General features: G+C 36.9%; 1 protein-coding gene across 1 annotated transcript; it reads right to left on the reverse strand.

The window, feature by feature from the left end:
• Window positions 1–317: 317 nt before the first annotated feature.
• LOC114645593 (neuropeptide FF receptor 1-like) lies at window positions 318–18795 on the reverse strand. Its single transcript, XM_028793427.2, has 3 exons — window positions 18479–18795; window positions 4163–4259; window positions 318–2029 (listed from the first exon to the last, which is right to left on the reverse strand). The coding sequence occupies exons 1-3, from the start codon at window positions 18627–18629 to the stop codon at window positions 1171–1173; spliced, it is 1107 nt and encodes a 368-aa protein (XP_028649260.2). The 5' UTR covers window positions 18630–18795; the 3' UTR covers window positions 318–1170.
• Between the last annotated feature and the right edge of the window lie 6995 nt (window positions 18796–25790).

Below are 25790 nucleotides of genomic sequence, written 5' to 3' on the forward strand. Positions count from 1 at the left end.
TACTAAAATCTTAAAAATAAACTAACATTTGTGTGCTTACCTTTCTCAAGAAAGACTTGTATCAGCAGTCTATTGCAAATCATTATACAAGCATGCCTGAGCACATTCAGTGACATAGTAATTCAGTTCATTTCATAGGTGTATGCAAAATTGCATTCAAACACTTTTAAGCCATAGCACAATAAAAAACTGAAATCTCTCTGCAAAATATTGAGGGGCTGATTGAATGATACCCACCCAAACATCCATATTTGTTGCACCCTCAAATATTTAAAGGCCCTTTAAAAACTTCTCACTCACTCAGTAGAGTTAATCCATGTTATTCTACACTCTCAATTTTACTTCTTCAAAAGCAGTGCAACATCATGGTGATTTAACCCAAATTACTATGGTAAATTAACATAAATTATATTAAATACATTTGGGTTATTTGTGCTTGCTTATTTTTGATCATGGGATAAAACTGCTCTTTTTTAAAAGAGATACAGTTGTCCAGACCAAGTTTATACATTCCTCAAACATGCAGCTATCACAAAGGCAGCAACTTTCCACAGCTCCAAATTGCACACATGTATAGACTTAGTATCATCACATTCCATTCTTAGATATTTTATGCATTCTCTAAAAGAACATTTTTTCTGTATTTGAATAGATGTGATGTTTGCAGTATTCATTTACAGAGAGGATCCTCCTGAAAAGTTAATAAATTTAGGAAAATCCATTTCAGAAGAATGCAGAAAAATCCAGTTGCTGCTCTTTATTAAAAAATAGAAATCTGATGCTCTCTGTGGTATCACATTAATTAGATAAGTACCACTGTGGCATGTCTTTAAACCTGCTTGGTGTTTAGAATAGAATATAAAGTATATAGTGGTCTAATGTAATATTAGCAGGCAGTGTGGCCTAGTGACTCAGCCATTGGACTTTTAACCACAAGGCCACAGATTCAATCAAATTTGAGTTTCAGTGGAACCACTTCCCCTGCCTGTGCTCCAGTTGTAAACAACTTTATTTTAGCACAGTACTAATTATGCACCTTCAAGGAGTAATACACAAAACAAAGTGTGTTAATCTGAGTATTCCACCAAGCCCTAAAGTTCACCTTGAACTTTAGGATTTTCTCCCATACTTTATCATTTTGTGTTAAGAATACAAAAAAGCTGAGGAAATTTATCTGTCCCAGGCTGACACACTCCTATTGGCGTGCAAACAGTCTTTATTAAATCTGTCCACCACCAGCCCATGAGACACCTTCCCATTTCTCTGACCAAACATTAACGTCTTCTCCACTTTTTTGTCTTCCTTGGGTATGTTAGGTTGAACTTCCACAAATATTCGGTTGTGGTTTCCAGCACTAGCCCTTGTTTCATAAGTCTCATGATGCTCCATTTCTGCAAAGCACAACTGAAACTTGAAAGCTGCCTGGAACCCCCTTTTGAAATTTTCATTGAAATAGCCGTAAATAATAGGGTTGACACTGCTGTTAAAGAACGCCAGCCAATGTGCAAATGGAAAGATGTATACAGTCACTAGATTGAGCTGGCTTGCTGTCAGCTTGCCATAGTCTGTCAGCAGCATCAGGGTCCAGAGAGGCAACCACGACAAACTGAAGAGCAAAGCTACAATCAGGAGCATGTTAATGACTTTAATCTTCTTCCTGGAGACTCGATGGCCATCATGATCTTCAGTGTGTCCATCCCTAATAGGGACTGGGGACCTGAAAAGTTTAACAGCAATCCAGGCATACATAATAACAATCAGGATCAGTGGTGCAAGATAAATGTGGGAGAATAATATGGTTGTATAGATGGTGCGCATCTCATGATCCGGCCAGGCTTCCCAGCAAGTGTAAAAAGGGTATGTATTGTTGAACTCATCAACCATAAAATGGTATTCTTCTTTTACAACAGTCAAAGTGACAGCAGACGGGGACATTATGATTAGTGCCAAAACCCAGATGATTATTATTGTAATGTGAGCTTTCTTTAAAGTGAGCTTTTGATGGAAGGGATAGACAATGCAGCGGAACCTATGGCAGAAAACAGTTTGTGGTTAGTTTGGTTTACTACTGGTTTCATGAAAATTCTTTGTGATCAAATTTACTGCCACATATTTTTATTTCCTACATTGAAATGAAACTTAAAATTTAGAAAGAAACCTCAGTTGTGATTTGATATACATGTTATTCTGCTTGTTACATGTCAATTAAAATAATGTCCTTAGACAACTTGCATCCTGAAAACCATTTTTAGCACTCTGACAGCTTTTTTTTTTCTTTTTTCAACCCTGAACAGCAAAAGAGTTGCTTTTGGCAAACATATTGTAGCTAAGCAATGCATTTTTTAGTTATACATTCAAACATGACTTACTTATAAAAACAGGTGAAGTTACTTTGTGTGATTTGTAATAATGACATTCATTGCACATTTTTGACCATAACAAGCCTTAAAGAGAAATGTATAAATGAAGTTCTACTTTTGTATGAGGAATTACTTGCCTGGCCCTTTAAATAAATATTTGGAGAATAGGGAGGAAGGAAGACCTCATGCTTCCAGAGGGACGTCTGTTGGGGTGGCTCCATAAGTTCTAGTGGTGACCCACGTAATGATATTGATGACTGCAGTTAAACTTTAAACCTCCAGCTTTTTTGGAACAAATGTATAAATGGCAGAAAAATAATGATGCCAGGGAAGAAAGCAAAAAGGGAATGCTGTAGAAAGTGCACTTTGTGATGCTGTGTTTTGAGGCGAGCTAATGGTATTTATTCCAGATAGCCAGGACTATTGAAAAGCAAGTATTTTATATACAGGGGGTCCTTGGGTTACGACACAGTTCCGTTCCTACAACAGTGACGTAACCCGAATTTTGGTATAAGTCGAAACACATCCTAGCCTAAGTCACTTAACTATCCTAACACATTTGCAAAATCATAATCTAGAACATAAAAACACAACTAAGCCACAGAAAAAGGAAAAGGACATAAATATACTGTACTGTACACTGTACTGTTGTAACAGAAAAAATAAGTGTAAAAAAAAATCCTTATCTTTATTCCTTCTCATGTCTCAATTTTTTTAAGTTTTTATGGGAGTGAGCGTTGTAAATGCGAAACATCATATGTTGAGATGTTATAACCCGAGGACCTCCTGTACAGTATTTAGTATAAGTTATTTTTCGTTCTTCGGTGTTACATTGAAAACTACTTGTTATCAGTATATTATGGCAACACATTGACACAGTCATTAGTAATGCTACTCCATAGATCCTGGAGACTATGTTTTAATAACTCTGTGTGTGGAGTTTACATGTTCCTCCCATTCTGTCCTCCTACATCTAAAAGACTTGCATATTTGGGCAATTGGTGACACTAAATTAAAAAAAAAAACAGTATGAGTAAGTGTTATTGAAATGTGTGTGTCTTGCAATGGATTAGTACCCTGTCGAGCAATGGTTCCTACTGTGTGCCCACTGCTGCCTACATAGGCTTTAATCCCTCAACCCTCAAATGGATTAATATATTTATATATACTGTATGCTTTTATATACATTATGTTCCACATGTATGTTTTTTCCAAAAATATATTTCAAAAGAAAGCCACATTTTTAAAATTAATTTTAAGGACTTTTATCTTTACAGTTTTCTGTTGGTATGCGTTTTTCTGACTTGAAAAATGATGGTTGGAGAGGAACACTATTATGCTCTACCACTAACATTGATATCATCAATTTGTTTGTATACTGTTATGTAAAATTCATATTAACTAAACTTTTTTTAATGTGTAAAACTGGTTAAAAAAAAAAGAATAACAAAAAATCTGCCCAAAAATCTACACAGTTCGCAGTGATACTCCATGAAAACATTTTGCTTCATAAATCAACAGTGAACACAGTTGTGATTTATTTATATCAAAAGTCCAAGACTAAATATAATAAGTAACACTAAAAACAACTATAGGAACTATAATTAATTCTAAAAGAATACAAGAAAGGAAAATAACCATAAAAAGTAAGTATCAATATTGATTTGATTATAATTAATATAGTCTTGTACAAATAAATAATAAACCCACTCTTTTTTTGGCTTATGAAGAAACAACAACACTTGTGGAAATAAGTGGTGAGAAAGAACTGATTTTGTAAACTTATTCTTATTAAATCCTACCTCTCAACTGCAATGGCTACAAGAGTAAAAACAGAGGCTGAAACTGAGGCCCCTTGAATGACGCTCATCTTACACACGGCATTGTTAAATGGCCAGCCTGTAAATAAAAAAAAACAATGTTAATGCCTGTTAAAACTCATTACCAAAATACTAATATATATTTAATAAGGAAAACATAAGAAATGATGATCAATTATAATATCAAACTTTACTTTATAAAGCACCTAATATATGAGAGATAACCAAAAATTTTAAACCTGAACCTGAAATGATTTTTTAGGGTCAGTCTCTTAGTATCAGTATTTACGGTACTGATTTTTTTTGGGACCAAAAATTAGAATTATAAGTGTCCAGCTTAATGTATAGCATTTCTTTTTTGAAAAAGCAATTCAGCATGGAAGTCAAAAACCATGAAAGCAGGTATTGTGCTGCCATTGACCATGTCATATGAAGGTTGCTGCTCCTGTAAACTGACTAGGTCTCATTCTGTATGAACACTTTCTTAAACACCCCATGGTTTTAAGAGTGTAATTTAAGCTGTTACATGATAATTTCTATAAAGAATTTTTGACAATTGTGCTTATTTTTATGAAATCATAATATATGTCTTAGGTTCACCTTAAATGTATGTGATGAGTATACCGTAAGAAGGCTAGCAGTAATTATAATTGGACAAAAAGTTCAGTTTCAGTTCTATCTCTAAATATCAGTTCTGATTTTTTCCTATATTAAAAATTTATGATCTCAAAGTGTTGCTCATTTGCCTCTTTAATGCACCATCTTGTCCATTTCATGGTCTATATCAGCTTTTTTGAGCATTCAGTGCCTTATCAGAATAATTCTAGACTGTGCTTTATAGGTGAACAGCTCCACTGTGAATCAGACTATGTGAAATGATTGTTAATGTATTGACTGATTGAATTATTGATTACATTTCAACCTCAGCTAAACTTTTATTGGATAAATGCTGTATCCTCAGTGCTAAAAACCAAGGTATTTATTTTATACAATTTTCTCTTCTCTTTAAATAGATTAAACAGCATATCATGGGCTAACAGGTACAATATGGAAGTCAGACAGCTTCCTTCAAGTGGAACAGCTGCACTTTTTTTACAGAAAAGGAAGCCAAATTATTTCAAACAAAATTACTTTGAGTGCAGTTCACACCAAAGCAGTATTTAATTGCTTTTTCTAGGCATTTATCATCCAGCACTTGTGGTACTTCTTTGAAGAGACCTGGCCCTAGTTGTTAAGATGAAGCAATTATGAAGAGGATCACTACAGCTATATATATATATATATATATATATATATATATATATATATATATATATATATATATATATATATATATATATATATATATATATATATATATAGCTTCATATATATATATATATATATGAAGAATGTATATTAAATTAAAGAAAATGTGTGGATAAAGTTGCATGCAATTTAATTTAATACTTTGCAATTCTTGTCAAGTTGTGGATGGAAACCAGAATTGGTTTCCACATGCAAGAAAAAAAAATCTTCCTGACCAGGGGCAAATTCACAGGCTATTTAATGGTGTTGTTGCTCAAATGCTGCCCTTAGAAGACCGAATAGATCGCCTCACCTCTTCTGTCAGGCATGTGTAAAGACTTGTGGAAGCCAAATGTTGGTGTTTCTTTTTTCTTTCTCGAGCATCCATGTCTATGCATTTATTTCAGTATTTTTAATGTTTATAATTCATTAGATAATGGCAAAGTAACACTTTCAACAAGTATGTTTAATAAATGTGACCAAAAACAACCTCCCACCCTCTGGATATTGAGCTCCACTCAGAAAATTCCTCTATTATAGAACAAAATGGAATTTCAGGTAAATTGGGAGGTCATTAAATAATAAAAAAGTACAAGGGCAAGGAGTTAAGAGTAGCCTACTCACTCCCCGTGCCATCCCTGAAGAAATAATAAAAGACCTCATTTTGTAAATTTTGTGTTTCTTTTAAGGATCCTGAGCATTGCAATGAAGTAGCACCCTGGAAATGTACTGGTCATAAATTAAAGGTTTTCATTGCACGTACAGTCAAGTTGTTGTGTAGTAAGTTTGTTCAACAACACATCATTCTTTGTATTGCCTGGCAACAACAATTACCAAGCCATCACCTCAAAACTGTTCTGTCTCTATCCTGGATCATTAATTAATTTCTAGATTCTCAAGCCTACTCTATCTTAGTTTGTGTTATGTTTCTGGTTTTGTTTATTCATTTGTATTTAGCTTTTGAAATTATTCTTGAACTTCAATTTGTTTCTTATTCTGTACAGTTTTCTGCTTTCAGTTCTATCAATATTTATTGTATTAACTTTGTTATTTCTCTTATTATTTCCTTTAATCCTATATTTTTGCCTTTCTCATAAAGATATTTGGAAAACTGTAACAGCCACTGCTGTTTAGAATTCTTATAGTTAAGACACTGGTACTGGTTGCTAACTGTTGCTGCCAGTCAGTCAATTCTTTTCTTTTCTGCATAGGTGAAAGATAATCGTATTATACCTAACACCATTGGCTTACTTATAGTATTATATTTATAATATTACAGACAACAATGTACAACCTTTTCCTAGAGAAACAAAGTATAATTCCAATGCACGAGCCACACTTCACAGTAGCTTTAACAAAGTTCCCAAAATTCTTGGAAAATGAATTAAAAAAGGAAAACATGTTAATTTCTCTTCATTTTTAGTTTCAAAATTCCCCATTACTTTTTACACATCCTTCTTCAGTCACGGTGATGTCAAGTAACATCAGGGTCCTAAGATATAAAATTATGGGCTGAGAATGTATTGTTCAGAAGGAACATCAGTTGAATTACTTAAGATTTACAGCTTCACAATCTTGCAATTGTATCCCTACTCAGGTACTGTCTGTGTGGAATTTGCACATTCTCTGTATCTGCATGGGTTTTTGTTTCCTTCCAAAGCTCAAAAATATGCAGCTTAGGCAGATTAGCAACTAGTAAAATGGCTTCTTGTGTCTGTAAGTGTGGCCCGTGAGGCCTGATCCTTGCATTGCACCCTGTGAAGACCAGATGATGACTGCAGAGGCACTAACTATTGAAAAATTATCATCTTGCTCATGCTGTGGAATAACCAAGGTTAAAAAAATAATCACAATTTTAAAATCTCAGTAAAGACTATTAGACATTTGATATATGAATCCTGCAGACAGAATGTCATGAAGTGTTTTTGTTTCTTATTCATTGTGAGGGTTTCATTATGTTTTTCTTAGGTTTCTTACACCCATTTAGGGTTTTAACTTGTGCACAACCCACATTTTGCAGTGATTTTTGGATTTAACTATTTTTAATGATGTTAAAATAATTTTCTAACATTCTTGATGCCATTTTCATTTCTTAGCTTTGGGAAAGTTGTTTTGACGTTACCATTGAAGTTAACCCGACAAGTACACCCAGTGATGTCTTCAATGTGTAAGTTAAAAGGTCAGCACCGATGTCTGTTCTTCATCTGAACCTGCTAACAGAAACTCAGTTCTGTGTAGCTAAGTTTCTTATAAATGCTCTTCTGGTTAATGATTCTGATATTTTAATTTTTCAACTTTCAGTTCTGGTTCACGTTTTGGTTTCAGTAACAGTCTAGTAAATTCCTGGTTTGTACTTTAGTTTTGTTTTTGACTATATCTCTTTTTCTGGTCCCTTTCTTATTTTTTTCCATACTAGTTACATTCCCAACCACAACACATCATATTTTGTGCAGTATACTCATTATGTCACACAGGGCCGCTGCTGGCCAAATGGGTGCCCTAAGCAGAAATTTACTTTTGTGCCCCCTCCCCCAAATATTAGTTAGGCAGCCGTAACAGAGGTGAGGGCGCGCGCGTCATCACGTGTGCTTAGCCTACTCTGCGTTCACCGTAAAATGCAATATATTCGTTTATATTTTTGTTTATTTGTATATGTATATTATTGATATTAATTTATTATTATAATATATAAAAACGATTTTTTTGAGCAGCTGGGATGGTGCCCCCCTGGGAGTTGGTGCCCTACGCAGACTGCGTACTCTGCATATAGGGAGCGGCGGTACTGATGTCACACTTGAATTTATACATTTTTAATTCAATACTGTGGATTTTATTATTCTTGGCTCAGTGTGGTAAAAGGAAAATGTTTGTTGTATAAGGTGTAAAAATAAGAAAATTGAACTGAGATTAGTTAAATGTCCTTGATTATAAATAAGACTGCTACTTATGACAAGCAGGTTATGTAGTAGATTTCTAATTTAAAAGATGTATGTTACCACATATTTATTTTGGTTGTTAAATGTTTTTAGTTATTTTAGCTACTCCATGCACAGTGATGGAAAAGCACTTACATCCATTATTTGAAAGTAAGTAAGTTATAATACTAGTTTTTCATTGGTTTTATGTACACCCATTAAGATGATTTAGTATAATATAAATAACATTAATTTTCACTTGTATGCAGTTGACACCCAGTTATACCTTTCTTTGAGACCAAATGACATTTCTCTGATGTCCTTAGTTAGATGTGTCAGTGAGTTAAAGGAGTGGAAGGATGAGATCTACTCGTCTTTAAAAACACAGATGAAACATAAATGTTAATTATTGGGGGGAATGATGCTGATCACAACAATATTTTGTCGTTATTTAACTCAGCATCAGAGGCGTAGCTAGGGTTTTCAGCACCCGGGGACAACTGAAGATTTCGCGCCCCCTCCTGTTTGCCAAAATGCAATGGGGAACATCAATTTGGCGCCTCCTGGATGCTGCGCCCGGGGACAGATGTCCCCCCTTGCCCCCTCTAGCTACACCACTGCTCAGCATTACCATCAGTTTTACTGAATCAGCCCATAATCTAGGCATTATCTTTGACACTAGCATGTCATTTAAACACACATTACAAAATTGTCTAAAACATTTTTTCCATCACAAAAATGTTGGAAAACTGAGATGTTTTCTAAATATGCAGGATACTAAGAAATTAATTCATACATTTATTTCTAGCAGGATTGATTACTGCAGTGAGGTGTTCATTGACTGTTCAAATTGTTGCTTTATACAGCTTTATTTTTTTATAAGGCTTTTTTTTACAGTATTAACATGTAAAGCCCTAAATGGCCAAGGTCCTGCTTACTTATCTGAACTCATCGTTACTTACAAACCAGAGCATACATTAAGATGTCAAGATGCTGCTTTGCTTATGATTCCAAGGATTAATAAAATAACAGTGGGAGGTCAAGCTTTTAGTGACAAGAATGGTCTGCCTGCTACTGTAAGAGATGCAGCCTTCAAATCCCAGCTGAAGACTCACTACTTGTGTTTAGCATACCCTGAGCAGAGCTGCTGATTACATGTGCATAGTGCAGCTCTGTTTTAAGTCTTCTTCTTTAAAAAGTCTTCCTGAAATGTTTTAAAGTGTTGTTTGTTCAATAGAGCAGTTTAATTGTGCTTGTCATTTTCATAGAAAGGATACATAAGGCTACACTTAAAAAGAAGAATTTCAGAAGTAAAAAAAAGCCTAGAAGGGGACTGAACTAGATGACTTTCAAATTTCTTACAAAAAAATTTTCATGCAGATTAAAGATACGTTAGGTTCAGTAATTTTGAAATGAAGGTTATTTTTGACAATAATAGAATGCTGTTAATCACCCTAGCCACTTTTGTTTTCTTGATTGAAACTGCATTTATTAGTTACATACAATATCACATCTGCTTGAATGGCTTACAATAAGGGGTTAACCAGTTCACGCAATAAGGATAAGCCTTAACTTGTCAAATATGATTATGTTTTGAAGTTGTATGTCAATTAGGTAAGCGATTTTCCAAAATGCTTTTGTAAAACATTTTTTGAAGCTTCACCAAGTCAACAAAGAAGATTCTCCTTATTTCTTTCCGATATGCACAATTCCATCTATCGCAGGAGTGGATAATTTTGGCCTTTTTTGTGGAAGCTAGAAATTCTGTTGCTGTGCCTTCATTCGTTTGTGAGTTTTTCATTATTTTTCAAAACTCATAAACAAACAAGCTGTAATGTAAACCAATATGTTTGATTACAAAAGAAACAGTACAAAGCTATTGCCAATGCTTTATTGGACCTGGCACAGCCTGCCAATATTTGCAGTAAAAGCGGATGTGGCATTGGGTGGGAAATCCAACATATTTTAAAAGGCACTACTTGTAAATGATTTATTTCATTTTGTTTTTAAAATTCCAAGTGGAAGCCATTCTGATTGTTAATATCATTGGTTAATAAATATTTTATCACAAAACAGCTTAGGGGTGTTTAAAAAGTACTTGATCATGCTGATTTCAGAAATGTGCTTAGAATTTTTACATCACCCATTAGTTTAGAGTTATGTCTGTTTTTAGGCTGTGTATTTAGTATATAAGCCCATATTAAGATTTATAGGTTTTTAATGTTAAATTCAGGATTAAAATATTTTGATTTCTTTTTACCTTGAAAGCTCTGAACGGTCAGCAACAAATATGTTGAATGATTTTATCAGGACATTTCTATAATGGAAAAGTGATGCCAAGGCAAGTAGAGTCCCAGGATGCTTGCTGACTACTGCTGGACCCCTAAGGTTGGTATTCCTGAGGTCAAGTACAGCAGATAACTGTACACTTCTACCTTTTAGATGAGACGCTCTCAGCATGTACATATAGTGTAAATATATGTTTATTGTAAATTATAATCATGTGTCACTTAAAATCCTTGCGTGATATAGAAAGTCGTCATTTTTAGTCATGTTCTTACCCACTTCATCCTGAACAGAGTTGTGGTGGGGTCTGGAGCCTATCCCAGCTAGCATAGGGTGAAAGGCAGAAAGAAACCCTGGACAGGGCACCAGTCCATCGCAGGGCAAACACAAACACACCCCAACCACACACTAGGGCCAATTTAGTGTTGCCAGTCCACCTAACCTGCATGTCTTTGAACTCTGGGAGGAAACTAGAGGACCTGGTGGAATTCTACCCAGACACGGGGAGAACATGCAAACTCCACGCAGGGGGAATCTGGGCCACGAACCTTGGTCTTCTTATTGTGAGGCGGCAGTGCTACCACTGCACCACCCTAATACAGAAAGTCTAAAGAGATATTTGAATTCAATATGAAAAATTCAATGAAAAATAAAAATGTATTGTTTCATATCACAAAATAAAGTTAAACTTTGTTACATAATATACCGTAAACCATCCATACTGTATCTGTTATGAATTTACATTTTTGGACTTCCCCATGCTATTTTCGTTTTTTTCTATATCTTATTGTTAATTTATTAATATTGTTATTCTGACAATGTCATTTTTGTCCTGCTTTTGAATGGTCACTACCAGTTTGGAACAATGCTTGCATGGCCGTGACCATATTGTTTGTGACTGTTCTGGCTGTTGCCAGTCACTTGACATAATGTCATCAGGTCAAGATGGTGGCACACAGCTTCTGTATTGGAGCCTTTTGTAAAACAAACATTGTGGTAGTGATTCTTAGTAAAAAGAAACCCAAGATACTGTTAGGACCTTTGGACAGAAACCTTCTTGTTTTTAAAGTTCTGCTTTCTGGTGTATCAATTTATTTTTGCCTTTTTTAGTTTTGGACTGCTCTTCTGGCACTGGACTTCAAATCTGTCTTTCCTTATGTATCTTCCACCAGTTTTCTTTACGCTCAAGAAATATTACTCAACCAGTAATAGTAAGTAGTAGTAAGTAAGTAGTGCACTGCACCTTATACACTTGACTTGAGCATTCCTAGTTTTCCTACTCTTTCTCTGTACATTTAGCATTCGTTTGCTCAGAGGTTGATGTGCTTGCTGCTTCCTGAGCAGCTCTTCTTTTCTCCACCCTAACGGTCCGCTTCTTCTTCTCAGTGTTTGTGTTGCAATTACCTAGTATGTTTTCTTTAATTTTTTACGTAAGCTGGCACTTAAGTCTTCAATCTGCCTCAAGAATGATTTAAGTTATGAAGAGGTAAGGGAAGTGACGGCGAAGGTGGTAGGGAATGAGAACAGCGCCCGTACACATGCACCGCACGGCCACCCTGTTGGCCGCTGCCGAGAGTTGATTCTACAATAAAATAAAAAGAGGAATAACCTTGGAGGTCAATCATCACCTTGAAAGCAGATAGTAGATGACATTTGGTATATGTGTACCAAATTTCAGTTCAACAGTTCAAACGGTTTACGAGCTACAGGTGATTTAAAATCCTGGACAGACAAACGAACAGCCACGGTAGCGTATTATATAGAAAGATACCTGTACCTTTCCATGTATTCACAGCATTATCAGGTATAACACACTTATTTTGTCCACCATCCACAACAAATACTTATTGCCAATAGTTATTTTTATAAGAAAACAGATCACTTTTTTTGCTGCTTTTCCAGTACCATTAACTTTCATTGACCAAGTATAACCAGCACAAACCTGGTCCATGTTTTATTTCCATGACATTTTTTCCAATGGCTCCTAGAACCAACAATGACATTTCTCAGCACATTTGTTATATATGTGGAACCTGCTCTGGCAGCCTCATGTATCCACCATGGTTGGTTATAGCAGATGGCAAACCTGCTCCTAAGGCTTTTTAATGTATCCTTTTCAATAGTGTGGATTTATTTTGCTATGCACAAGGTTCACTTTTTAGAATTCTTATGAAAAATGGAGTAATGTATGCTAAGCTGCAGGCAAAGTGTATGCACCTACTGATAAGAGTTCAGGATGTTTTGGGAGCTCATCGAATATTCAGTATGGCATAAAACAGTACTAAGAAAAATAAAATCTTAAGGAACAAGTTAAAAAGAATTAAAAAGAAGAACAATAAGCACTTCAATTCTTTCACATCTTGTTTAGGGTTTTGCAATGCAAATATCCATTGCTTATGTATGATGGGTTCAATGTAAAAGGAATGCCTCCTTTTAGAGTTTTTTCATTTCCCACTGGATGTTCCTGGTGCTTGTAGCAATGTGACACTTTAGAGTAAGCCTAACAAGCTCCGTCCTGGGTATGATGTTAATCTGCATCCAGCCCTGCCAGCAGGTCCTCCAACTTGCAGGGAAAACACGGGGATTGGTGGCAGGACAGGCACTCCAGCCACTGTAAAAAACCTCACATAGTTCAGTGTGGTGCTGAGGTGTCACCCATTGCATGACTGCACTTGGATCCCATTCCGGGGGTTGGGGGGGGGGGGGGGGGTTACGGGGGTTGTTCATCATGTGGTGGGCACAGCAACTTGCTGTAAACAGCACATGCTCCCAACCTAACACATAGGATGCCCTAGAAGACTTTCTAAGTAGTGCCTTTCTCAGGATATGGACTAGAAGCACCTGATTTAGGCATTGATTTTTGAGCCTAAATATTCCAACGTAGAATCAGGGCAGGGAGGTGGGGGCTATCATGGCAGTTTTAAGCATAAAGCAAAAACTATTCCTGACTACAGCATCAGTCCACCAATTTACCACCAAACCTTATCAACCTTTTGAAGAAACTGATGTATCTGGATCACCTCAATGTGAACATGAGGGGCATATGAAACCCCTGCAGCGGCTGCAATTTGAGCAATGATGCTAAAACTTTTATAATTTAAAGGATGTTATGTGTGCTTTCTTCCATTTTTCACATGCCATTGTAAAGATATGGAAGATCATTATCTCTGCCTATAAAAGTAAGGTATATTCTTTATATAGTATGTTGCTTAAGAATGCTCTATGCACTTTGGGGTTCAAACACTTGATCAACAACACACATCAAAATAATACATGAACTGGATCTTCAGTGATTAACTACAGAAATGGAAGGAGAGAAAGCAAAAAAAGGCAAATCATAGTAAGGGTAATTTATATCTGAAGATTGCTCTGTAATAGAGATGACATACTGAGCTTCTGAATTATTATATCAACAGGAACTGTCATTTAACGTGCCAGCAATTACAACTGATTACTTAACCAGCTTTGTACTGCGTAGGCTCCAGAGGTTTCACGATTTTAATATCTGACAATAATTTTAGAAATTACGTAAGCTTTCAATTTAACTTAGATTTTTTAACTTGTGCTTTGCCTTTCCTTGCAATGTCTAAATAGATTTAATCCTGGATTAAATTCATCTTTCAACAGTCTTTATTGTAAATGTGAATTATAAGCAGAAAATCAACTCACCCTCCACATTTCTGTGTAGGATAAGGGTTGCTTTTTAAGTCTTAAGGATCCACTGTCCCTCAGGAAAATTATATCCACAAAGATAGTGTGAAAGGACACCAGGACAGGGCCAGCATTGCAGCCCATACTATACCAAGAGGACCCTATGTGGGCCTGGTGTAGGAAGAAATAACAATGGCAAGGGCAATGGAGTTGCTAGGAGCATAATGGATTTATCCCCAAGGAGTGGTAGTGAGAACCCCACTAGAAAATGAAGGGATGTTGTGGAGTGAGACGAGTGGATCATGAAGTCTCTCAGTACAACAGGCGGCAGCAAAATGTCTCTATAATGTATACAGTATATAAACCTCTCCCTGCGACCAGTTATAATAAGAAGGTGATTCTCATTTAAGGTCAAGGATTGCAAGGAAACCTGGAAGAGAGAAGAGGGAGTGCTAAGTGTGCAGTCCCAAAGGCTGATCCCAATCCAGAGGAACAGGGTAAGGAGAGGAAACAAGGCCAGAGCAAATGGGTGCTGGAACCAAAAATATCTTATGGATTTGCAAGTGGGCAGCAATTCTATGCAAAGGCTCGCATCTCACCTGTTCAGGTAGGTCAAATAGGCCAAGATGGTTTTTGTTTTTCTTTTGTATTATAGTATGTGTGAACATGTTTTGTTCTCGAGACCTCAATTACCCCTCTATTCAGCATTATTTTCAAATTACTTTTATCAAAAGTGACTTACAAGTGAGGTCAACATAATTGAGCAGACATCAGTTTAGGATCTGTTTTGGAAACAAGTGTTACAAGACTAGGTTACCACATTAACCTACACAACTGATAACCAGTAATCCAATCAAAAATGTTAACAGTTCACCTTGCTTTAAAAACAAGAACAACAAAAAAAAACTAGAAACAACTAGCAATTAGGAAAGTGTTAACAGAAGAGGAGAATCTTCAAGTGTTTCTTAAGCACAGTGAAGGAGTCAGAAGTATGGATGAAAGAGGGCAAATTACGAGGAACGTTCAAAAAGTCTCCGCACTTTTATATTTTCATAGGAAAGGGGGTGGGGGAGGAGTAGTAATTGGGCATTAAAAAGTTGGTACGAAGCTGGTAAAATTGCATCGCAAACGAAGGTGACTATATAGAGACTGATGTCATTTGTTTTTGAAATTCTTAATAAATAGAGTTAAAAAAAAACGTGGAAACTTTTTGAGCATCCCTTGTATTCCACCAGCGAAGAACTACGCATAAAAACAGTCTGGATTGAAATCTGACAGGCATCCTTTTTTTTACTGGTTTTTCATACACTTTGGTATTACTTCCATTCTTTCACCTCCGCTCATCACGATAAACAACTTCACCTTTATAACAAAGTCTAGGCAGCTGCAAATCATGTAGCACTATTTTTTATAATTCTAATAGTATATGAAGATCGGCTATTGAACCCTGTTAAACATCACATTGCTCAATATGTACTTTTTCTCATTCCATTGTGCTTATGTAAAAAGTATGAGCACAGCATTAGGTTAAAGCAGAAGAGTTTTGCTCTTTGAAACACTTGACTGAGCAGCTTGCAATTGATTATTGTGAGGCGCTCAGTAGGGCAATGGTAATTTTCTAGAAGCCCTCTCATGAGCTACAGTAGCAGGCATTGGGATTGCATCTTTTCATTTGTCATTTTATTGTTGACTGCTTAACTGTGTAATCCTTTCTCTTGCAGAATTTTAACTTTGAATAAGATTAATCTTGATTTCTTGTTTTTTTTGTTATTTTGTTTTTATTTTGGTTTATATTTTGTTTTTAAAATAGTGTTCATCTTGCAAGGTGCTTTACAAAATAAACCCTACTTGATTACTGGAAATTTGTGGTATGATGGGAAGTGGTGTAATATAAAAAAAATGAATTGGGCTGTGAGTAGGGCATACAACATTCCAAGTGCAGACTGGCCGATGTAACATGGATAATCAAATAGACATTGTGTGTATGGCACCTTACGCCTATTGAATAAGCATTAGAGACTACAGCTTTGCATTTTCCAGGTCTCTCACCAATATAAAGAAAAGCAAAGTATACTGCTTGCCATTAAAATTGCAGTACTGGGAAAAATGTTTCATATGGGTCCGAAACATTGTTCACGGTAGAGTGTGAACATGATTACAATTGCAGCACATGTGCAAATGATGTGTGTGAGTTACGCTTCCTGGACTTTCCCACAGTGGCCATAAAAGGCACCTGCAAAGGGAACGTTATTGAGTTAGTGTACTCATAGAGACCAAACATGTCTTGTCAAAGAGAGTTCTCAGACTTTGAGTGAAGGAGAATTGTGGGAATGCAGGAAAGTGTATGATCCTTATGGGGTCACTAGCACTTGTGTTGGATGGAATTCAACTGCAGTGACAAGAGTGTGCCATCTGTGGGTAGTGGGGATCAACCTACCGAAGCGAGCAGTCTGAAGCACCCCACCATACAAACAAATGGAAAGACAGACATTTTGTGCTCATGGCAGTGATGGGACTGAACAGCCCCATCACAGACCATAGCCCAGCAACTGGGGCTGTCACGTGTCAAAGGGTGTACGCACACACTGAGACCATTTGCAGCAGTTGAGGCTTTTTGCTCACTGCCCATAGCATAAGACAGCCTTGACCTTTGACCACTGATGAATGAAACTGCAATGATGCCAATGAAGCCAATAATAGCAGGATTACTGGCATTTCATTATGTTTTTACATGAGTCCCAGTTCAGTTTACTGAACTATGATGGACAGATCCGTATATGGAGTAACCACTGAAAAAGGCTCCTTAATACATGCATTTTGCAGCATTACATAGGCCCAGCACCAGGTGTTATAATGTGGGGTGCCATTGGATTCCTCTCCCATTTCCACCTGACATGCATTTCTGGTACCTTGGCCAGCCAGTGATCCATCAGAGAGGAGTTTGAAGTTGAGGTGGTACCCTATCTGCAGAAGCTCCCCCTGGAATATTCCAACAAGGCAATGCTTGACCTTGTCTATCACAAAATGTGCCACTTCTTCCCTGGCCCATAGGATTTGCCCCCACTGAAAAAGTCTGACACATGGTCAACGACTGGCATTCTGAAGGCCACCAGCAGTTACCATGGATGCGCTTTGTTCACATACAGAGGTTGCCACTCCACAAACACACATCCAGCATCTCTAACTGTTCATATCAGACCACATGCAAGTGTTTTTTCCACCTGTGGTGGACACACCAAATATTAAATATTGTGGATTATGCATGCATGACCAAACTATACTTGTGCTAATGATGTATGCCATTTATCATAAGCAATTTCCATAAATATAACTTTCAAATCTCACATCTTTCTTGGTATTGCAATTAATATCCAGCAGTGTATATATTTTATACACTACACTGCCAGTTGCATGAAATTTGATTAGTTGGAAATCCATACCGATACAACATAAATACACACATAATGTAATATTGAGAAGAAGCAAGGTACTGAACTATGAAAATTTTAATGATACATCAACTGTATGATATTTATAGCCGTTTTTAATAATACAAATAGTTCTGGACAGTGAGCGATCTCATGCTGCATTCGCTTCAGGTCAGAGTAATTGAAGGAATGGCCTGACATTTTGGACTAACTTGAAAGCCTTCACACAATTTGTACTTTTTCAGACCACTCGCCAGATCTTCCTGAGTACCCTGAAATGTCATGATGTGTAAGGTGTAAGAATTTCTGAAGGAACTATGCATAAGTGACATTTTTAATGTTAAGTTTAATGAAACAATAAACCAATAAACCAAAAAGCACAATGAGCATACACTTACTTGTTATTAAGTACACAGTTTATGACAGGCTATTTTTAAATTATAAGTCTTTTACATTCAGCTTTTGTTATTTTGTATTTGTGACTTGGATGAGTAGCTTATATGTACAACTACTTTGATCTAACAGCATTAATTTCCAAAAGTCTGACATGTTTTCAAGACAAAAAGAAACATTTGCTTGAAATAATTACAGTAGAATGAAAGCTAGTTTTCCCATTTGCTTGAGTATATAATATAACTTATTCTTTGTGCTGTTCATTTCATTGGTGTTTATCACCTTTATCAAGGGCGGCAGTAACAGTTCTTGCCTACTGTATCCAGTGGCAAACTTACCTGTGATCAGGTTGTCCACAAGGGTGGTGGGCATACAAAAAATGCCCACTAGCAAGTCGCTGACTGCTAGGTTCAAAATGAACATGTTGGTGACTGTCCGCATTTGTTTGTTCTTCAGCACAATCAAGCAGACAAGACTATTCCCCACCATGCATAGCAGAAAGATAAAGACGTAGGCTATAATGAATAAGGTTGCCACAGATGAAGAATGCTGATAATAGGAAGAGAAGGTGTAGTTGTCCCATTTGCTCAGGGATCTGTTGCTGTGGTCAACCTCAGAGAGATATGAACTGCCGTCAACAGTTGTGGAAGTGGCAAAATCTGTCAAAAAGAGAGAATAAACATATTTATCTGATATCAACATTATTTCTCACTAATACACGGCAAAGCTGCCAATATTAAAGTCACCCTTAAAAGTGGATATACAGTACAGCAGATTCAGAAAGTATTCACACTGCTTCACTTTCTTCACACTTTATTGTGTTGTAGATTTAATCTTAAAACGGATCAGCTTGCCTTTTTTGCCTATCAATCTACACTCAATACGCCATAATGACAAAAGTGAAAATATGTTTTCAGAAAGGTTGGCAAATTTATTAAACATCAAAAACTGAAATATCTCATTCACAGAAGTATTCAGCCCCTTTGCTGTGGACTCCAGATTGTGGTCAGGTGCATCCAGTTTGCTTTGATTATCTTTCACAGACAAGATCTGCATCTTGATTGGAGTCCTCCTGTCGCAAATTAAACTGATTGGACATTGTTTAATAAAGCACATGTTTACCTATCTATATAATGTCCCACAAGTCACACTGCATGTCAGGATAGAAACCAAGCCATGAAATTCAAGGAACTCCCTGTAGACCTTTACAATAAAATTTAGATGAGGCATAGACTATGGAAAGGGTATAACATTTCTAAAGCTTTGACTGTTCACAGGAGCACACCAGCCTCAATAACTGTGAAATGGAAGACGCTTGGAACCACCAGGACTGTTGCTAGAATTGGCTGTCTGACCAAGCTGAGTAACTGGGCAAGAAGGGCTTTGGTCAAGGAGATGACTAAGAAACCAATGGTCACTCTAACATAGTGTCATGTCCTTTGCTGAAAAGGCAGAACCTGCCCAAAGGAGAACCGTCTTAGCAGTATTTCATAAGTCAGGCATATATGGTAGTGCGACTAGATGGAAGACACTCTTGAGTAATGGTTTGCCAATTGGCATTTAAAGGACTCTGAGAACATGAAGAGTAAGATTCTCTTGTTTGATGAGACAAAAACTGAACTCTTTGGACAGAACTCCAAGTAGTATGTCTGGCGAAGACCAGGCACTGCTCATCACCTGCCTAATACCACCTTATGGTGAGGTATGATGGAGGCACCATCATGTTATGGGGGTAGTTTTCAGCAACTACGGCAGGGACAGAGAGACTTGTCAGAACTCAGAGAAGAATGAATGGAGAGTGATCCTTGGAAAAAAAGAAAACCTGCTACAGAAAGCACAGAACCTCAGACTGGGGCAGCAGTTCACCTTTCAGTATTAAGAAAAAAACAAGACAATGCTACAGACAAATCTGTAAGACAAGACAAATCACCGAGTATTCTTGAGTGGTCCAGCCAAAGCCCAGACTTCAAACCTCACAGAACATCTTTGGAGTGACCAGAAGATGGTATTTGAGAGATACTTCCCATCTACTTCCCATCTAATCTAACAGAGATTGCTCAAGTCTGCCAGGAAGAATGGGAAACTGCACAAATCCTGGTGTGCAAAGCTTGTAAAGACTTACCCAAGAAGACTCAAAGCTGTAATTGCTGCCAAAGAGGCTTTTACAAGGTACCAAATTAAAGGACAGAAAACTCAAATGAATAACAGGTTTCAATTTTTGATTTTTAATAAATTTGAAAACCTTTTTAAAAATATGTTTTCACATTGTCATTATGGGTTATTGACTGCAGACTGATGGGCATTTAAAATTAAATTCTCAATGTGGCCTGAATACGTTCTGAATGCAGTATATTGTACATGTTGTCCACATATTCATATGGTGTCATTCTGGGTTTTCCTGACACCCCATTATTATACTGATAAGTTACAGGGTAAGTGAACTGTGAATGAGTATAACCTGTGATGGACTGGCATTACACCCAAAGCTTCTTCCTTTCTTGAGCCCAATGCTCCCTATACAGCAGGTCTACAAAATAGACTGGCACAGCCTTTTAACATTTATTAATCTGGGCCTTACAATGCAACAAGGTTTTTTTTCTTTCTTTGTGATTTTAAAATAGTCAAGCATTTATATTACATAATTAAACTGCCAATTATTTCCACCTTTGTGTAAAAAAGAAAATGCCATTATAGGTCAACAGATAGCATGAGAGCTTCTAAACAATTTAAGCAAATAATACAAATCTTCAAATGAACAATTATTTTTGTTCTGACTTGTAGCTTTCAAAAAAAAAAGTTATCCAGACTGAAAGCCAGAACACACCGTACTTTGTCAATGTCAGGCACAAGTGCCATGCTTATGGATTTTATTGCTCAGATTTTGTCTGTAATACATATTGTAGAAAGTATGATGGACGGCCAGGCTGTTTCAAGGCCTGGACGCCTCCATAATGAGGGAGGTAGTGCCCTGTGCATGTCAGCTTCCCCACAGAGCTAGATGGCAGCCCCACTGGGTTGCAGTGGTGCCTCAGATTCCCACATGGCTAAATGGGAGCTTTTGTTCAGCACTGGCCTGTTGCGTTCCATGGCTGTCGCATGGGGGTGCTGCAGGAGCAACGGAGCCCTACTGCATTGGGCTTCCACCTGGGAGTACTTTTGGATCATGCCGATGGGTCATCTGAAGTGCTCCCGGGTGCAGCATAAAAGAGACCGCCTCACTTCATTCAGGGAGCAAGTGTTGGGAGGGAGAAGACAAAGCTTGCCGGCAGAGGAGTTGAGGCGGAAGGAGACAAAGAGAGACAGAGAGAAAGAGAAGACAAAGGGTTGCAGAGTGTGCTGCTTTGCACTGGGCAGTGTGGGAAACTTGGAAAATGTTTCCCACATCAAAATAAAAGCCATGCATCTTGATGGACTTGTGCCTTGTGTCTGTCTGTGTCAGGTTTGGGTAGATGGTGTGGCTCCTGCAGGCCACAACAGATATGGTATGTGGCTAAGCATCTTTCCAGGTAGCAGGATAAAAAAATGTATGTAACACTGCAGGTGGTGCATACACCAAAAGCCACCAGACAGACATACTGTACTTTAACACTAAAAAAACAATGTTTTTTTAAAAAAAAAAAAAAACTAATTTGACTGTTTGGGACTAATGTCCCAACAATGCAATAATTGTAAGGGACGTCACACAAGTACCATGTCAGCAGGTATGAAGTGAAATCTAAGTTCCTGGATTTCTTTTTTTTTTTTTTAATTAATTTTATTGTAATCATTCTATACATATAGATCAATTTTTACAAAAAATAGGATTGAAAACAAATCAAACCCCACCCCTGAGAAGGAGAGCATAGCCAAAGGAGTAATACTTAAGGCTTGTAAACATGCCTAAATTATTGAGTTTAATAGGGCAAAAAAAGATAAATGGAGAAGGAAAAGGAAATTCTTCTTATTCTAAAATATTATTGATTAAATCCTGCCAGGTTTTGAAAAAATTCTGTACAGATTCCCTAAATTTGATTTTTTCCAATTTCAAATAATATAAAACATCGGTTTCCCACTGACTTATTAGAGGAGAGTTAAGATTCTTCCAATTTAACAAAATCAGTCTGCGTGCCAAAAGTGTAGTGAATGCAAATCACAGTTTGCTTGTCCTTATCCATTTCAAATCCATCTGGAAGAACACCGAACACAGCTGTTAATGGGTTAGGAGGGATTGTGACACCAAGGCTGTTTGAAAGGCACTTCAAAATTTTGGTCCAAAATGAAGTTAATTTGGTGCATGCCCAAAACATGTGACCCAGTGAGGCAGGAGATTGGTTGCAGCGTTCGCAGGTTGGATCTTGCCCTGGAAACATTTTGGACAGTTTTAAGTGAGACAGATGAGCTCGATATATAATTTTGAGTTGAATAATTCTATGCTTTGCGCATAAGGAGCTCGAGTGAATTCTCTGCATTGCTACCTTCCACTCCTTTTCTGATATATTGATTAAGAGACCTTTTTCCCATTGTCCTCTTGGATCTTTAAAAGGAAGGGACTCTAATAAAATTTTATATATTGAAGATGGTGTGTAAGTCCTCGAGGTTGAGCAGTATTTTTTCTAGCATGGTGGAGGGTACGAGATGAGGAAATTCGGGCAGGTTCTGTTTGACACAGTTTCTAATTTGAAGATAGTGAAAGAAATGTGTAGCTGGAAGGTTAAATTTGGAATGTAATTGTTCAAAGGATGCAAAGATGTTGTCTATATAAAGATCTCTGAGCAATTTAATCCCAAATCTTTTCCAGATATTAAAAACTGGATATTTTTGCGACGGTTGAAAGAGGTGGTTCTCTTGCAGGGGTGCCACAGATAGAAGATTTTCTATCTTAAATTGCTTTCTAATTTGGTTCCATGTTCTGTGCGAGTGAAGCACAATAGGGTTATTAGTATATTTGTGATTACTTGCATTTATTGAAGTGCAGAGCAGGGAATATAAAGAAGTGCTGCAGGATTTTACTTCTATTGCGGACCAGGCCTGTGTATGTTCATTTATTTGTGTCCAGGTTTTTATGGCTTGTATGTTTGCTGCCCAGTAATAAAACTGAAAATTAGGTAGAGCCATGCCACCTTCTGCCTGAGGTCTTTGTAGGGTCGATCTTCGGATACGTGAATGTTTTGAGTTCCAAATAAATGAGGTTATGGTTGAATGTAATTGCTTAAAAAATGATTTATTGATATATATTGGGATGTTTTGAAATAAAAAAATGCAAGTCTTGCTTAATTTTTTTCATACAGACGGCAAAATTTTGTTGATAAAGAGCTTTATGTTTACTTGTGATATTTACCCCTAGGTATTTAAACTGATCTGCTATGGTAAAAGGTAGGGTGTCCAATCTAATATTATATGCTTGTGAATTCACTGGAAAGAGTATACTTTTATTCAAATTAATTCTGAGACCAGAAATCTTTTGAAAATCTGAAAGTGCTGTTAAAACTGCAGGCACAGTGTTTTCTGGGTCTGTTATACATAAAACCATATCATCTGTATATAGAGAAATTTTCTGTTCCAGTCCTTCTCGGATAATCCCCTTTATCTGATAAGAATTTCGACAGTGGACCGCCAGTGGTTCAATGGCGATTGCAAACAGCAGTGGTGACAAAGGGCATCCTTGTCTGGTGCCACGTTCTAGTTTAAAGTAGTCTGAACAAATGTTGTTAATACAGACTGAGGCTTCTGGACTGGTATACAGTAGTTTGATCCATGCACAAATATTCGGGCCAAACCCAGATTTCTCCAATGTAGTGAAAAGGTAGTTCCATTCAATCATATCAAATGCTTTTTCTGCATCCAATGATAATAATATCTCTGGGGTGTTTGACTTTGCTGGTGAATATATTACATTAAACAGGCGTCGAAGATTGGAAGATAAGTGTCGGCCTTTAATAAATCCAGTTTGATCCTGTGATGTTACCGAAGGCAGCACTTTCTCCATCCTTAACATCTTAACATCATTATTCAGAAGTGAAATTGGTCTGTATGATGCACATTGTAACAAGTCCTTATTTTGTTTAGGAAAGACGGTGATTAATACTTGACAAAAAGTTTGAGGTAGAATTTGATTGTCTCTAGCTTCTGTAAATGTTGCCAATAAGAAGGGAGCTAGCTGAGTGGAGAATTTCTTATAAAATTCTATAGGGTAGCCATCAGGGCCTGCTGATTTCCCACCTTGAAGTGACTTTACAGCATCTAGTAATTCTGATACAGTCAGAGGTTTATCCAGTTCCTCATCACTAAAAGTATCTATTTATGGTATCTGTAATGTATCCAGAAATGCATTAGATTGTGTGTTGTCTTCTTTAAACTCAGTAGAATATAAGGATTTATAGTAGTCTCTAAATGTGTGCATTATATTTTTATGGTTAATGATTTCATCTCCATTAGTGTTGGTGATTACTGGGATTGAATTGTGCACTTCTTGCTTGTGGATTTGTTGAGCTAAAAGCTTATTAGCTTTCTCTCCGTGTTCGTAGTAATGATGTCTTGATTTATAAATAAGTTGTTCAGTTTCTTTAGTTGTCAAGATGTTGAGTTCTGTATGCAGAGCTTGCCTTTTCCTATGAAAAGCCTCACTTGGATGCCTAGCTTGTTCTTCATCTATTCTAGTAATTTCGCTTCTTAGCTCTGACACTTTCTTGGTTTCTAATTTATTTCTGTGGGAAAGATATGAAATAATCTGTCCTCTTAAGAAGGCCTTTAGAGTTTCTCAAAGTGTTCCTGCAGAAACCTCTGTGGGTGTGTTTGTCTCTAGGAAGAAGCTAATTTGTTTTGGATATAAATTCTGTACAGTTCTTGTCTGTTAATAGAAGTGGGTTAAGGCACCATCTGCGAGGTGAGTGTGGGGGGCATAATGATTTTAGCTTCAAAACTAGAGGTGCATGATCAGAGATAACAATTGTAAAATGTAATTTGCAGGAGGCCATTGTAATGTGATCACTTGGAAGATGTTCCTTGGTCACAGGAAGGAGATGGGCATGTCATGCCAGTATGGAGTGATTGGCATCCCGGTGGGGTTCAACAACATTTATTTATATAGCATGTTTTCATACACATGATTTAGCTCAAAGTGCTGTACAAGATGAAGAAAGAAAAAAAATATATAAAAATAAGATTAGGCAATACTAAGTAACAAGGAATAAAGTAAGGTCCAAAGGCCAGGGAGGACAGAAAATACAAAAAACAAAACAACACCAGAGGGCTGGAGAAAAAAAAAATCTGCAGGAGTTCCAGGTCCACAAGACTGCCAAGCCCCAACTAGGCATTCTACCTAACATAAATGATCTAATTAGTCCTCATGGTTTTCAGACTTCATGAATTAGATGATGATGGCCAGGTGGACATATGGCCTTCAGTCCATCAATTTAGGGACTGCACGGTGCTTTGATCTGGTGGTGGTGGTGCAGATCACCACCACAGAAAACCAGAAAGAGAACAGAAGAGAAAGTAGGGGTTAGTAAGGATTTTAGAGCCATGATAAAAAAAGATAATTAAATGCATATACAGTATATCAGAGTTACACTAAAACGAAGCTATGAGAAAGCCATGTTAAAGTAATGTGTTTTAGCAGTTTTTTTTAAAGTGCTCCACCGTATTAGCTTGGTGAATTTCTATTGGTAACCT

The sequence above is a fragment of the Erpetoichthys calabaricus genome, chromosome 2 (genome assembly GCF_900747795.2).
Source record: "Erpetoichthys calabaricus chromosome 2, fErpCal1.3, whole genome shotgun sequence".
In the NCBI taxonomy this organism is placed as follows: domain Eukaryota; kingdom Metazoa; phylum Chordata; class Cladistia; order Polypteriformes; family Polypteridae; genus Erpetoichthys; species Erpetoichthys calabaricus.